This window comes from Antechinus flavipes, chromosome 4, assembly GCF_016432865.1.
Source record: "Antechinus flavipes isolate AdamAnt ecotype Samford, QLD, Australia chromosome 4, AdamAnt_v2, whole genome shotgun sequence".
Lineage (NCBI taxonomy): Eukaryota > Metazoa > Chordata > Mammalia > Dasyuromorphia > Dasyuridae > Antechinus > Antechinus flavipes.
The window spans coordinates 254,089,504-254,104,302 of record NC_067401.1 but is presented as its reverse complement, the minus strand read 5'-3'; the positions used below and the strand labels follow the sequence as shown (position 1 = coordinate 254,104,302).

The following is a 14,799-nucleotide window of genomic DNA, read 5'->3' as shown; positions in this document are numbered from 1 at the left end:
ATCATAATGGATAACAGTTTGGAGTAAATCAGCCTGTAACAGCATAGTTGGCATCTGTCAAACTATTTGATTCCACATCTCAGTACCAAATATAAAACAGATTAAAACTAATTGATAAGTAAATATATATATTAAGGACCTATTGTATGCTGGGTTAAATATAAGCAGTATTATTATAATACTTTGGTTACAATGGATTGCAAAGTGCTTTCTTTTTAAAAGTTAAAATTTAACATGACAATATACTAATATGGGAGGCAGCTAGAGTACAATGAATAAGATATCAGATCTAGAATTAGGAAAATTTGAATTTGAATTTGACCTCAGACACTTATTAGATGTGTGATTTTGGATAAGTCACTTAATCCTGTTTACCTTAGTTTCCTCATCTGTAAAGAGAGCTGGAGAAGGAAATGATAAACCACTCTAGTATCTCTGCTTTAAAAAAACCCAAATAGGGTCATGAAGAATTGGAAATAATTAAAAAAAAAAAACAAAAACACTGAAGAACAGCAAATACTGATGTGATTTGACAAATATCTCAAAATTTATCTTCTATAATGTTCTGTTCTGATGCTTTGTATGGATATGGTCATAAGATATAGTTCTAATGATATGCTATGTCTGCTTTCTGAAAAGCAGCCTATCTAAAGGACAAAGAGGTTCATTACTGGTGTGTTGACTGTTAAGTGATGAATAGTGTGTCCATGGCAACCTGAACTTATACTTTCAACTATGTCTTCCTTTTCAACATGATCTGTTAAATGCTATCATTCAAAACATTTTTTGAATTGCTTTTTTTAGAATCGTGATAAAAGTCTCAGATAAATTCCTTTGAATTTATTCCCTTCTATGGTGTCAAATTTTTTTTGCAGATGGATCTGAGGTTTGTAAAGAGCCAAAGGTTATTCTGGTTGGTAATCCATCTCGATTTTCGATTCTTTTTGGTGTTTTTTTCTTTGTAAAGAAATAACTTTCATATAATAAAAAATGTAATAGAATATTTGTGTCTCAAACTTGCCATTCTAAAAGAAAAATTCCAAAACTGTCCTGAGCAACAATAGCACTATTTCAATAAAATTAAAACTGTCCAGGTTATTCTGAAGTATATGTTATGCTCCCTCATATATTTCTGTCAGTTGGGCAAGTTTTGATCAAATTTGGTTCAGCAACTAAATAATTTGGTATTTGGAAATAGGAAAAGAGAGAAAAGACATTATAAATATGATTACTAATTTTTATAGCACTTTAAGAACCAAGAAATTAGTTCAAAGTAGCATATAGGTATATACATATATAGATATTTGTAAATACACATACATGCTAGAAACATATGTTAACACTAAATGACCTAATCTTCTGTTTGAATATTTGACTATTTTAGCAGAGAACTGCATTTAAAACAAAGACTCAAGGACACTGGAATAGACTGATAAAATTATATGGCTGAAGAATATAATGAGTGCTGAAATGATAAAATAGGGGGTAAAAGAATAAACATTTATTAAGTTTAAAGCACTGTGCTCAGCACTTTATAAATAATTATCTATTTGATACATGATGAATTCTAAGCCTGAAAGGAATTCTGAAAAGAATGCTTTATAATTTTTTCAAAAGCAAAGATATTAAGCAAAAAGAGCATTTCATAATGATGCCAGACCAAAAAATATCTGAATTGGTATTTTACACAGTAATCATTTATTCATATTGCAAAGTACTATATCTAATAATATTTCTTTTATGCATTTGTCTTTATGAAAATAAAAAACAAAATCATAACATGAAGTAATCAAAGCTCTCCACTATGTACATAAAAATTCTACCCATTTATTACATTAAGATATTTCCTAAAATCAAATATACTCTGTTGTAAAAAGCTATTGAATGTTGCATTTATTTTTACTGAGCATGGAAAATTAATTGTGATTTTGAAATGAGTATTTTGATTTTTGTAGCAAACAGCTACAAATTCAAATTTTCATGACTAGCTTTAAAATCATATCCATTGCTAACACCAGAGGCTTTTTTTGACAAGTATTTATTCCCACACTTCAAGGATCCATGATTTCATTAATGTGGATCACTCTCTCCACCTACAGAGATTACAACCTTTCTGTTTAGCAGACAGCTCTTAAAACTTGTTATAAACAAAAGTTTGGTAGTCAGCCTCTTCAGACAGGTAGGCTTCTCAGAAAGAAGTAGGCCCCTACTGCAACCTACTCTCCCTTGGAAGTTTCTGCCAGAGTTAAACTCCATCAGTCACCTTTATGACATGCAATGACACCAGAAGGGAACACTGGAGAATGATTTTCTGAAGTAACTGTGAAATTGAAGTCTCTTAACAAGAGATTCTAAAACAAAAGAGATTATTTCTGGAACTTTGATTTTCTATGTCCTTCTAGTTAAAATGATTCATAGGAACTTTTTAAAAAAGGATATAACTGATATTCTATCAACAAAATAATTTTCTCTGGTGCTTTAGTAGCTATAAAGTAGGAAAAGTGACATCAAAGAGATGTGTAATGGCTTCCTATGCTCAGGACTTTCTCTCTAGAGTGAAATTCTGATGAAAGATGATTCTTTTCACCAAAATAAATATATAAAGACTGGAAGAGGAGAATAATGATCATTACTGTAACATCAGTTCTCTTGAACTTCTTTATAAAGCTGATTTTTAGAATTAACTTTATAGACTAATGTTATGAAAGTAAAATTTTTATAGCAGAATTTAGGATCCTTATCACTTGAAATTATGATTCAGGGAACATGATTTGACCTGCAAAATATTCACATCTATATATTAGATAAAGAAATGCTATAATCTGATTCTGTTAACATATTTATTTTTCTTTTTTTTTTTTTTTTTTAATAAATTTTATTTTATTTAATAATAACTTCGCATTGACAGAATCCATGCCAGGATAATTTCTACACGACATTATCCCTTGCAATCACTTATGTTTCGTTTTTTCCCCTCCCTCCCTCCCCCCCCCCCCAGGATGGCAAGCAGTCCTATATATGCTAAACATGTTGCAGTATATCCTAGATACAATACATATTTGCAGAACCGAACAGTTCTCTTGTTGCACAGGGAGAATTGGATTCAGAAGGTAAAAATAACTCGGGAAGAAAATCAAAAATGCAAATAGTTCACATTCATTTCCCAGTATTCCTTCTTTGGGTGTAGCTGTTTCTGTTCATCATTTCTCCAATGAAACTCAGTTAAGTCTCTTTGTCAGAGAAATCCACTTCCATCAGAATACATCCTCATACAATATCGTTGTCGAAGTGTATAATGATCTCCTGGTTCTGCTCATCTCACTTAGCATCAGTCCATGTAGGTCTCTCCAAGCCTCTCTGTATTCATCCTGCTGGTCATTCCTTACAGAGCAATAATATTCCATAACATTCATATACCACAATTTACCCAGCCATTCTCCAATTGATGGGCATCCATTCATTTTCCAGTTTCTAGCCACTACAAACAGGGCTGCTACAAACAACATATTTATTTTTCTTTAGCACTATATGTTAGTACTCTCAGTTCTACTGATGCTTAACTTTTTTTCTAGGACAAATTCATTTAATTGTCATGTGCTTAAACTAATAAGAATGACCAGCAAAGTATAGGATCTCAATTTTTAATAAAAAATTGTTTCTTCAATGAAAGATGGTGTTTAATCATAAGAAATTATATTATTAAACATCTCTTGGATTGCTATAACAGGCTCTCTATAAAAATATAACATTTTGTGTAGGAAAAAAAAGCTTCGAGGAAGATTCAGGGGGTGAGATTTTTAAAGTAGATACTATACAAGGAAATCAGAATAAAATAAATGCCCCTGTTTTCTTTTGGTAAGTTTAGGTCCTTCTATGATGTCTCATTATTGTGACTCATATTTATATAAAGTAAAGCCAAAAATATAATCATAAACTTAAGGAGAAAATTCAATGTTAAGATTTCCCCCCCAATACTAACAATCATACATCTGTCATGAATAAAAAATGTCTTACATTTATATAACAGTATATAATTTCCTAAGTACTTTCACATTTATTCCCTGTGTCTTTAAAGCAAGCGCAATGGAAAGAGTATTGACATTAATAATTAAGACTTTTGGCTTGGAACTCTACCTTCTGCACTTATTATCTTTGTTTGTTTACAAGAGGCAAGTCACTTACCTAAGCCTCAATTTCCTCATTTGCAAAACAGATATTAATCAATAAAGGCTAGTAATACCAGGCTTTTATGAAGTTTAAGTGAGATTAATAAAGTGCTTTATAAATACCTAGTATATTGAGATACATTAAACATGTATTGTTATTGTTTTACAAGTAAACTACAGCACATTGAGCTTGTTTGACTTTCTAAATGTCGTTCTTTTATTCAATGTTTATTTTTAAAAGTATATTTCTAAAGTAATAAGGATGAAAGTAAAGAGCCTTGCAAATACTATTTAATAAATGCTGAATTGAAATGAAAGGGCCAGATATTTGCCCAGAAAAAAAAGAGAAATAAGTGTGTGTTAAGAACAATAGAAAGCTGACAAATTAAACTTAACAGGAATGAGTCACTGAACTCATTGAAGTAAATTTCCACAGCAATTTAACTTATCTGGGAAGACATAGTACTAATGACCTGAAGAGCCAGTCTTTTGCTTCTAGAATGATAAAGAGTTATAAGGACTTCAATCAGGTCTTTCTTAACATATGTTATAATATTATTCACCACAGGTTGAAATGTGATATTAAAACATATAAAATGCGATAGAAAGACATTATTGGGATTCTTAAGGTAAAACCAAAGACTTAACCAGAAACATAAGAAAAATCTAGTGTTGAGATTTTCCCCCCTACTATTATACCTAGTATTCTTCTCTTACTATTTTAGTAACTTAAACTTAAAAAGTTAAAGTAAACTTAAACTTAAACAAGATAGTTCATTTACTGAAGTACTAAAAGTACTTTACTTTAGAAGTCGTAAGAAGGTGTGATGTGCATCTAGCACACTACTAGTTTTTCTTCAATCCCTTGGAATTGAGATTCAATATCTTATTGCTAAAATAAACTATTGTCTGAAGTTACTGGTAACTTCATAACCACTGACTCACTTCAATACTCTTTCTTCTTAAATTATAAAAACATGTAAAGGAAGGAAGCTTAGCAGTACTAGGTGTTAAACTATCTTATAAAGCAAAAATTATCAAAACTATTTGTTACTGGCTAAGAAACAGAATGGTAGATCAATGAAACAGTATACATACATGGAGTAGTAAATGATTATGGTAACCTTGTATTTGACATATGTAAAAGAGTTATGTTTTTGAGATAAGAATTCACTAATTGGTAAAAATTTTTGGGAAAAAGAGAAAGCTGTCTGGAAGAAATTTGGTAAAGACTGAGATCTTATACCACTTACCAAGATAAGCTCAAAAATTGATACATGATCTAGATATAAATGGAAATTTCACAGGAAAAGTAGAACATAGTATATATTACCTATCAGATTTAATGGATAGAAGAATTTATTAATAAACAAAAGATAGAGATCATTTGAGATAAAATGAATAATTTTGACTCCATTAAATTAAAAATGTTTTGTACAAATAAAATCAATTAAGCCAAAATTAGAAGGAAAGCAGAAAAAAGGGGGAGGGGGGTGGGAATCTTAGAGTTTTCTTACATAAAGATCTTATTTCTTAAATATATAGAGAACTTTATAAACTTTGTAAGACTATGAGTCATTCCCTAATTGATGAATGATCAAAGAATATGAATAGGCAGCTTTTTAATGAAAAAATTCACAAATTTTTGTGAATATATATAGTCTTACAAAAAAAGCACTTTTTCCCACTGTTGATTAGAGAAATGCAAATAAAAAATTTGAAGTAATAATCTCACAACTATCAGACTGGTTCAAATGAAAGAAGAAAATAACAACTATTAGAGAGGATGTGGAAGAACTGGGATACTAATACATCATAGAACTATGAATTGATTCAACCATTTTGGATTGCAACAAAGAACAGTAAAACTGTGAGTACCCTTTGACTCAGAAATACATTATTAGATCTGTTTTCCCAAGATGATCATGGAAAAAGAAAAAGAACCTATATATTCTAAAATATTTATAGCAGCTCTCTTTGTGGTGGTGAAGAACTAGAAATCGAGGAGATGCCTGTCAGTTGGAGAATGGCTGAATAAAATGTGGATAAGATTGTGATGGAATACTACTGTACTGTAAGAAATAATAAGTGGATTGATTTTAGAAAAAAAAGGAATGATTTGCATGAAAAAAATGAAATGAGAAAACATATATAGTAACAGCAATATTGTTCGAAGAACAGCTATGAATGATCAAGTTATTATGAGTATTATAAATATTCAAATCAACTTCAAAAGACTTATGAAGGAAGATGTTATCTACCTCCAAAGAAGGAACTGATTAAAAGTACTCACAATACAGTTTTATGTATATTTAAATGTGTATAATGGTGGCCTTCTCTAGTGTGAGGTGAGGAGACAGTTTGGAAGTTAAAATTTAACCAAAATTAAATTTTAAAAGATTCTCCATCTTCTTGATTTCTTTATAACATCTAAAAGAAACTGAAGATCATCTCTTTTTTGGATAAAATCTTCTCTCTTGTTTTTTTGATCATAAAGATACTATTGACAAAACTAGGAATGGAGTCCAGGTCTTAAAACTCTTTTCTATATTATCTTCCTCTGGAGACTTCTCTTTGACTTAATGGGAAACAGGACAATAACAAAAAAATAATAAAAAATATAAAATTTTGTTTAGTTTCTCTGAGATTTTCTTGACTATAGTATAATTTGCACACTCAAGGTCAATTTAGGAAATACTGTGGAGTATATGGATACATCAGGATAGGAACTGGACCTGTGATTTCATCAGTTTTGGAGGGAGGAAAATTCTAAAATACTATTTGTACTGAAATGACTAGCCTAGTAGAGTAAAATTGAAGTGTGGGCCACTAGACTGTATGTGAAGATCCCTGCCAGCCACATATTGACTTAGAAAACCACATGTTAAACAGTGTTTTATATATTATTGTTCAGTTGTGTACAATTCTCTGTGACTGTGGACCACAGCATAGCAATACTGTTCTGGGGTTTTCCTGGCAAAGATTCTGGAGGGGCTTGCTATTTCCTTCTCCAGAGGATTAAGGTAAACAGAGCTTAAATGAGTTGTTCAGGATCAGATAGCTAATGAGAGTCTGAAGCTAAATTTGAAATCAGATCTTTCTTATTTTTGGAATTATTATTGGACCTGAGATACCTAGGTGCCTCTATTATATATCATATATTTATGTAGAATACATATTTTATAGTGCATTTCATTTATTTTGTTAAATATTTCCCAATTACATTTTAATTCAGTTCAAGCCCTCTTGGGAGTATCCTGGCCTCTTTTTTGACATATTTGTCCTGGAACACTGAGAAATTAAGTGACTTGATTCCTTTGAGTCCCAGCTAAAATCCTACCTGGAGCATTAAGAAGTTCAGTGACTTGATTCCTTTAAGTCCCAGCTAAAATCCTACCTTCTACAGGAAGCCATCCCTAACCCCTCTTAATTCTTTGTTTTATTTCCTTTCCTTGTTTTAATTATTGCCTATTTATCCTGTATATGATTTGCTTTGTATATATTCATCTGCATGTTGTTGCCAGCCATTAGATTGCAAACTCTTTGATGACAAGAACTATCTTTTGGCCTCTCTTTGTATCCCTAGTGCTTTTTTCCTGGCACATAGTAGATACTTCATAAATGTTTATTGAATTGAATTGCAGAAGGTCACAAAGGTAGAATGTATCAGAAGCTCGAATTTAGGGTTTCCTGATCTGAGGCCAATGCTATCCACTCACCAAGATGTCTCAGAAAGATAAGTAGATTATATACAAAACTATAAAGATAGGCAGGTTTCTGTGAGTTTTATAACTCATCATTTCAGAAATCTCAAATCAGAATGAAGAAAAATATATCACAAAATTTTAGATATGAAATTTGCCCTAGAGACCCATTCTACTTCTAATTTTACAGGTGAGAAAATTCATCAATAGAATGAACTAACACATCTGTAAACTGAAAACTCCTCTGTAAAATTGCAGCTAGACTGGTTATGTGAGTTGCTGAAATTCACCTTGCTTAACCCTCTAAGGCAAGTTGTAGAATCAAAGGATTTAGCCCTGGAAGGGACTTTTTAGTGTGATTCCAATCCTTACATTTCACTGAGAAGGAAATTAAGGCCCTAAAAAGGCTAAGTGATTGGCAGATAGGTGAAAGAGAGAGTTGAGGAGGCACAGTGGATGGGGGCTAGCTTCAAAGTCCTGAAGATCCTAGTTCCAGCAGTCTGACAAATACTGCCTTGGCATCTAACCTTTAAATAATCCAGGCAAGCTCAAAGTTACACAGTTTGTGCAAATCTTTAGGCATTTTCTCATCAATATTTCCCTATACTAATGAAATCAAAAGTTCCCATTCCCAGTCCAGCAGAGGAATCAAAGCTAGGATCTCTGATTCAAAAACTGTTCTTTCTACCATACCACACTGTCTTTGATATCTTGCTGCCTCATTTGAGTTGTTTCCCTTTCAAAACTGCATATAATCTTGCCTTACAACTCATTGTCTCCTCTTTATTGGCATATTAAAGCACCTATACATGAACTCTTTTCATAATTGAATTCTGAATTCAGGGACCATCAGGTGTTTCTAAAACTAGTATCTCCCCCCCCCCTTTCTTTTTAACATTATGTGCTTATCCTCTTTTGAGGAACTGTGCTACACATACAAACATATATATATATATATATTCACACAGACATAGACACAAGGAGACTGTCTGCTTTCAAGAAACAGGCCTGTTAACATCATATACTAGTTTTAGCTCCCACCTTGCTCTGCCAAAAGAGCTGGCCTCCAAGATGGCTTTATGTCTTCAAGACTTGAGCTGGCCTCCAAGATGGCTTTATGTCTTCAAGACTTGAGAGAATACCAGAGATCTCTTGGAAAGAAATGACCCGAGTAATAGGAAACTGAAAGGAAAACTACTTTTAAGGTGGGTTCTTGTTCTCAGTCCTTAATTTCCCTTCACATTATAATTCATTTCTTTTTTTTTTTTTTTTCAAGCCTAACTTCTCGGGCTTCACGATCTTTTCTTTCATGCTGGCTTCTGACTAGACTTATTACATCTCCATTAGCAATTCCTCTACCCAAAATTTGGATGACTCAGGTAACCAAGCACTCAGTACAAAATAGTAAATAAGCCATTTAGTCTGAGAATCTGGGTTTGAATGCAGGATCTACTATATTATTGGAAGAAATGGAGGACAGTGGAAAAAACCCTTAAATTTGCAGGGTTCAAATCCTTTCGGCTAAAATTAGATTTGTGACTTTTAAGTCAGTAATTCTGGGCTTGTTTCTTCTTCTGTAAATTGAGGGGGGTTGGGTTAGATTGGTCTTTTGCAGTTGTAAAACTATATGATCCTGTAAGGAACTAGATAGCTTCTGAACTTCCTTCCAGTCCATTTCATGATTACTCCAGAGCTCAGCTCCCAACTCGGTAAAAGGAAGGGGTGGGGGAGTGGCGGGACTTGAGCTCTAGAACCCCCAAGGTCTCTTTTAACTCTAAATTTTGTGATTACCCTGAACCTTGATTTCTAATTCTGTACAATGTGCCCAGGATCTCAGCTCCCAATCTATGACTCTACAAGAAGGAGGGACATGCAGGTTACCGTCTTTAAAATGATATTCTTTAATATAGTAAAAGAAAACATAAGGAATATATAACCACAGGAGATAAAAATGCTTGGATGACGTTTGTTTTGCTTTAAAAGGTGGGGGGGGGAGATGCAGCTCAGCCTCTGGGCCTGGGGGCCACCCGTAGTGGGCAGTGGGCTCAGGCGTGGTGGGCGGGGCTGGTTAGCGGTGAGGACCACGCGGGGATGGGGCCGCGAGGGGTGGTCACGAATGGATGCTCCGCTCGCTCACAGTCCGAGCTCCCCTCTCGTGGCCTCAGGGAATTTGAGCTCTGGCCAGAGCCACCGGCCTCGCCACCGGCCTCGCCGCTCCTCCTCCCAAGGCCGACCTCACTGCTGCCATGACTCAGCGCTTCTACGGGGCTGCGAGCAGCCGGGCAGAAGACACCAGCTCCACTCAGGCCAGGCCCGGCGGGTCTACTCCCGGTACTTCCACCCCCGCCAGCGCCTCCTCCGGCGCAAGGCCCTCCCCACTGCGGCGGCGGCAGCGGCGGCGACAACCACCACAAGAATCCCAGCAGTCATCAGAGTCCAGCCTCCGACCGCCGCCTCCGCCACCGCCACTCCTGCATCAGCCGAGGCAGCCGGCGTGCGCTCCCCGCCCCCCCACGCTCCCGACGCCGCTCGTCCCGCCCCCCCGAGCTCCCTCAGCTCTCCCCGCGCACACGAAGCCTTCCAGACGCCGCCGTCGCCGCCCGAGTCTCCCCGAGTGCCCAGCAGCCATGGAAGCCCCTGCTCGCATCCTCTACACCCAGAAAAGGGGCTACGACTTGACGCGGAACCCCCACCTCAACAAGGTACCCGAGCGCCCGCGCACGCTCAATCCTACATCTGACCAAGTCCGGGCGCGGGCTCTCCCAGCTGCCGCCGCCCACCCCGCAGCCAGGCTCGAGCATCGCCCCGGAGGAACAGTCATCCTCACACCCGGGCAGGCGAGGTTCTTCTCCCGCTCAGAGAGGTTCAGGCATCCTCCTCCCCAGGGAAGCTCAGTCCTCCTCCTACTCAGAAAGGCTCACTACTCCTCCTGCTCAGAAAGGCTCACTCCTCCTGCTCAGGAACGTTCGGTCCTCCTCCTGCTCAGGAAGGTTCTGTTCTCCTCCGCTCAGGAAGGCTCTGTCCTCCTCCTGCTCGGGAACGTATCTGTCCTTCTCCTGACCAGAGAGGCTTAGTCCTCCTCCTGCTCAGGAAGGTTCAGTCCTCCTCCTGCTCAGGAAGGTTCAGTCCTCCTCCTGCTCTGGAAGGTTCAGTCCTCCTCCTGCTCAGGAAGGTTCAGTCCTCCTCCTGCTCAGGAAGGTTCTGTTCTCCTCCGCTTAGGAAGGCTCTTTCCTCCTCCTGCTCGGGAACGTATCTGTCCTTCTCCTGATCAGAGAGGTTTAGTCCTTCTCCTGATCAGGGAGGTTCAGTCCTCCTCCTGCTCAGGAAGGTTCAGAACTTCTCCTGTTCAGGAGGGTTCAGTCCTCCTCTTGCTCAGGAAGGTTCAGTCCTCCTCTTGCTCAGGAAGGTTCAGTCCTCCTCCTGCTCTGGAAGGTTCAGACCTCCTCCTGCTCAGGAAGGTTCAATCCTCCTGCTCAGGAAGATTCAGTCCTCCTCCTGCTCAGGAAGGTTCAGTCCTCCTCCTGCTCTGGAAGGTTCAGTCCTCCTCCTGCTCAGGAAGGTTCAGTCCTCCTCCTGCTCAGGAAGATTCAGTCCTCCTCCTGCTCTGGAAGGTTCAGTCCTCCTCCGCTTAGGAAGGCTCTTTCCTCCTCCTGCTCAGGAAGGTTCTGTTCTCCTCCGCTTAGGAAGGCTCTTTCCTCCTCCTGCTCGGGAACGTATCTGTCCTTCTCCTGATCAGGGAGGTTCAGTCCTCCTCCTGCTCAGGAAGGTTCAGTCCTCCTCTTGCTCAGGAAGGTTCAGTCCTCCTCCTGCTCTGGAAGGTTCAGACCTCCTCCTGCTCAGGAAGGTTCAATCCTCCTGCTCAGGAAGGTTCAATCCTCCTGCTCAGGAAGATTCAGTCCTCCTCCTGCTCTGGAAGGTTCAGTCCTCCTCCTGCTCTGGAAGGTTCAGTCCTCCTCCTGCTCAGGAAGGTTCAATCCTCCTCCTGCTCTGGAAGGTTCAGTCCTCCTCCTGCTCTGGAAGGTTCAGACCTCCTCCTGCTCAGGAAGGTTCAATCCTCCTGCTCAGGAAGATTCAGTCCTCCTCCTGCTCAGGAAGGTTCAGTCCTCCTCCTGCTCTGGAAGGTTCAGTCCTCCTCCTGCTCAGGAAGGTTCAGTCCTCCTCCGGCTCAGGAAGGTTCAGTCCTCCTCCTGCTCAGGAAGGTTCTGTTCTCCTCCGCTTAGGAAGGCTCTTTCCTCCTCCTGCTTGGGAACGTATCTTGTCTTTCTCCTGATCAGGGAGGTTTAGTCCTCCTCCTGCTCAGGAAGGTTCAGAACTTCTCCTGTTCAGGAGGGTTCAGTCCTCCTCTTGCTCAGGAAGGTTCAGTCCTCCTCCTGCACAGGAAGGTTCAGTCCTCTTGTTCAGGAAGGTTCAGAACTTCTCCTGTTCAGGAGGGTTCAGTCCTCTTGCTCAGGAAGGTTCAGTCCTCCTCCTGCTCAGGGAGGCTCAGTCCTCCTCCTGCTCAGGGAGGCTCAGGCATCCTCTTTAGGAGATTCAGTCCTCCTGCTCAGGAAGGTTCTGTCCTTCTCCTGATCAGGAGGTTCAGTCCTCCTCCTGCTCTGGAAGGTTCAGTCCTCCTCCTGCTCAGGAAGGTTCAGTCCTCCTGCTCAGGAAGGTTCAATCCTCCTGCTCAGGAAGATTCAGTCCTCCTCCTGCTCTGGAAGGTTCAGTCCTCCTCCTGCTCAGGAAGGTTCAATCCTCCTCCTGCTCTGGAAGGTTCAGACCTCCTCCTGCTCAGGAAGGTTCAATCCTCCTGCTCAGGAAGGTTCAGTCCTCCTCCTGCTCTGGAAGGTTCAGACCTCCTCCTGCTCTGGAAGGTTCAATCCTCCTGCTCAGGAAGGTTCAGTCCTCCTCCTGCTCAGGAAGATTCAGTCCTCCTCCTGCTCAGGAAGGTTCAGTCCTCCTCCTGCTCTGGAAGGTTCAGTCCTCCTCCTGCTCAGGAAGGTTCAGTCCTCCTCCGGCTCAGGAAGGTTCAGTCCTCCTCCTGCTCAGGAAGGTTCTGTTCTCCTCCGCTTAGGAAGGCTCTTTCCTCCTCCTGCTTGGGAACGTATCTTGTCTTTCTCCTGATCAGGGAGGTTTAGTCCTCCTCCTGCTCAGGAAGGTTCAGAACTTCTCCTGTTCAGGAGGGTTCAGTCCTCCTCTTGCTCAGGAAGGTTCAGTCCTCCTCCTGCACAGGAAGGTTCAGTCCTCTTGTTCAGGAAGGTTCAGAACTTCTCCTGTTCAGGAGGGTTCAGTCCTCTTGCTCAGGAAGGTTCAGTCCTCCTCCTGCTCAGGGAGGCTCAGTCCTCCTCCTGCTCAGGGAGGCTCAGGCATCCTCTTTAGGAGATTCAGTCCTCCTGCTTCTGTGAGGCTCAATCTTCAGGTGGTCCTGCTCAGGCAGGCTCAGCCATTCTTACCCACCTGGGGAGACTTAGTTGTCCTCACATTTTTTCATCTATTTGCTTAAAGAGACTCAGTCATATTTTTACTCAGTCATTTTCACATTCAGGGAAGCTCCACCAGTCTCCCTCAGTCATCCTCATGCTCAGGGAAGCTCCATCACCTTTACACCCAACACCTATTCATAATTGTGTTTGTTCACAGATTCAGTCATCCTCACATTCAGTGTCTCAATCCTTTTCAGTAATTTATAGTGTCAGTCATATAATCATAAGTTAACACACAGGCTCAATCATAAAATTGACTCTGTTTCTTACACTTTGGTAAGCATCAGTTAGCTATCATTCTCAAAATAATAACACTGACCTTTACTGATATTTCTAGTAGCAGCTGACATTTACACACTGTTAGGCATTGTGCTGAGTGCTTTATGATGTCTTCTCATTTGATTTTCATAACAGCCCTTGGAGATAGGTGTTTTTATTCCCCTTTTTACAGATGAGGAAAATGAGACAAACAAATTAATTGACTTGCTCCGGGTCACCCACTTGTACAGATATGAGATGGAATTTAAACTGTGGTTTTTCTAATTTCAGAAAGATGAAGTTGCAGAGTGGATAGAAGCTGGGCTTGGAGTCAGGAAGACTTATCGTTTTGGGTTCAAAACTGATCTCAGACATTATTAGCTGTGTATTAGCAAAATATTTTAACTTTGTTTGCCTGTAAAATGAATGGAGAAAGAAATGGCAAACCACTCCATTATCTTTGCTAAGAAAAATCTAAATGAGATCATGAAGAGTTGGATACAATTAAACAACTTTCTGATTACAAGCCCAGCATTCTTATCTATCCATTGTGCCATCTAGCTGCCCTAAATCCAATGAGGTTCAGTGGCGCCCAGCATGGATTTACTTTTATACTCAGAGAAGACTACCTGTTCACTTTTTTGTTTATAGCATCATTCATATCCTCATGCACATGCACAGCCTCTTTTATTTAATGTTCACTGTTGTGCATAGGATTATTCATGTATATTGTGAAACTCAAGCACAATCAAATGCTTACATAATCACAGATCCAGTTGTATGTTCATCCTGATAGCTCAACATATGTTTACTTTTAAGGAGGTTCAATAATTTGACTCACTGGCTCAATCATTTTTATTTGGAACTATTCAACAGGTTGGACTTGATTTTCAGAAATACCATTATATAATTTTGTATAAGCTCTCAAAGACAATTGTTGCTTTTTCATGTGTTAATACTATGCTGTACCAAATTAAGGGTTTATCACTAAAGAAGTATCAACTTTTAGTGGCATAACCTGTTTGAATTTCCTCAAATTAAGAAGTAGGAAGTCTTCTAAAGGGGAAGAGTTGAATAAGCAATCTGAACAAAGGTGAGCACATTCTTGTTGAATTGTTTTAGTCATGTCTGACTCTTCGTGCTCTCATTTGGAGTTTTCTTGGCAAAGACATAGGAATGTGTCTTTCTCCAGCTCCTTTTACAGATAAG

The 14,799-nt window shown here is 39.0% G+C and overlaps 1 protein-coding gene across 1 annotated transcript in view; it reads left to right on the top strand.

Annotated features, from left to right (window-relative positions):
- Positions 1-10,025: 10,025 nt before the first annotated feature.
- The window catches only part of ME1 (malic enzyme 1), a 271,605-nt gene continuing 266,831 nt past the window's right edge, over positions 10,026-14,799 (top strand). Inside the window, exon 1 of the mRNA XM_051997329.1 lies at positions 10,026-10,572. Coding sequence (XP_051853289.1) covers positions 10,117-10,572 — 456 coding nt within the window. The 5' untranslated portion in view covers positions 10,026-10,116. The remainder of the gene's footprint in view (positions 10,573-14,799) is intronic.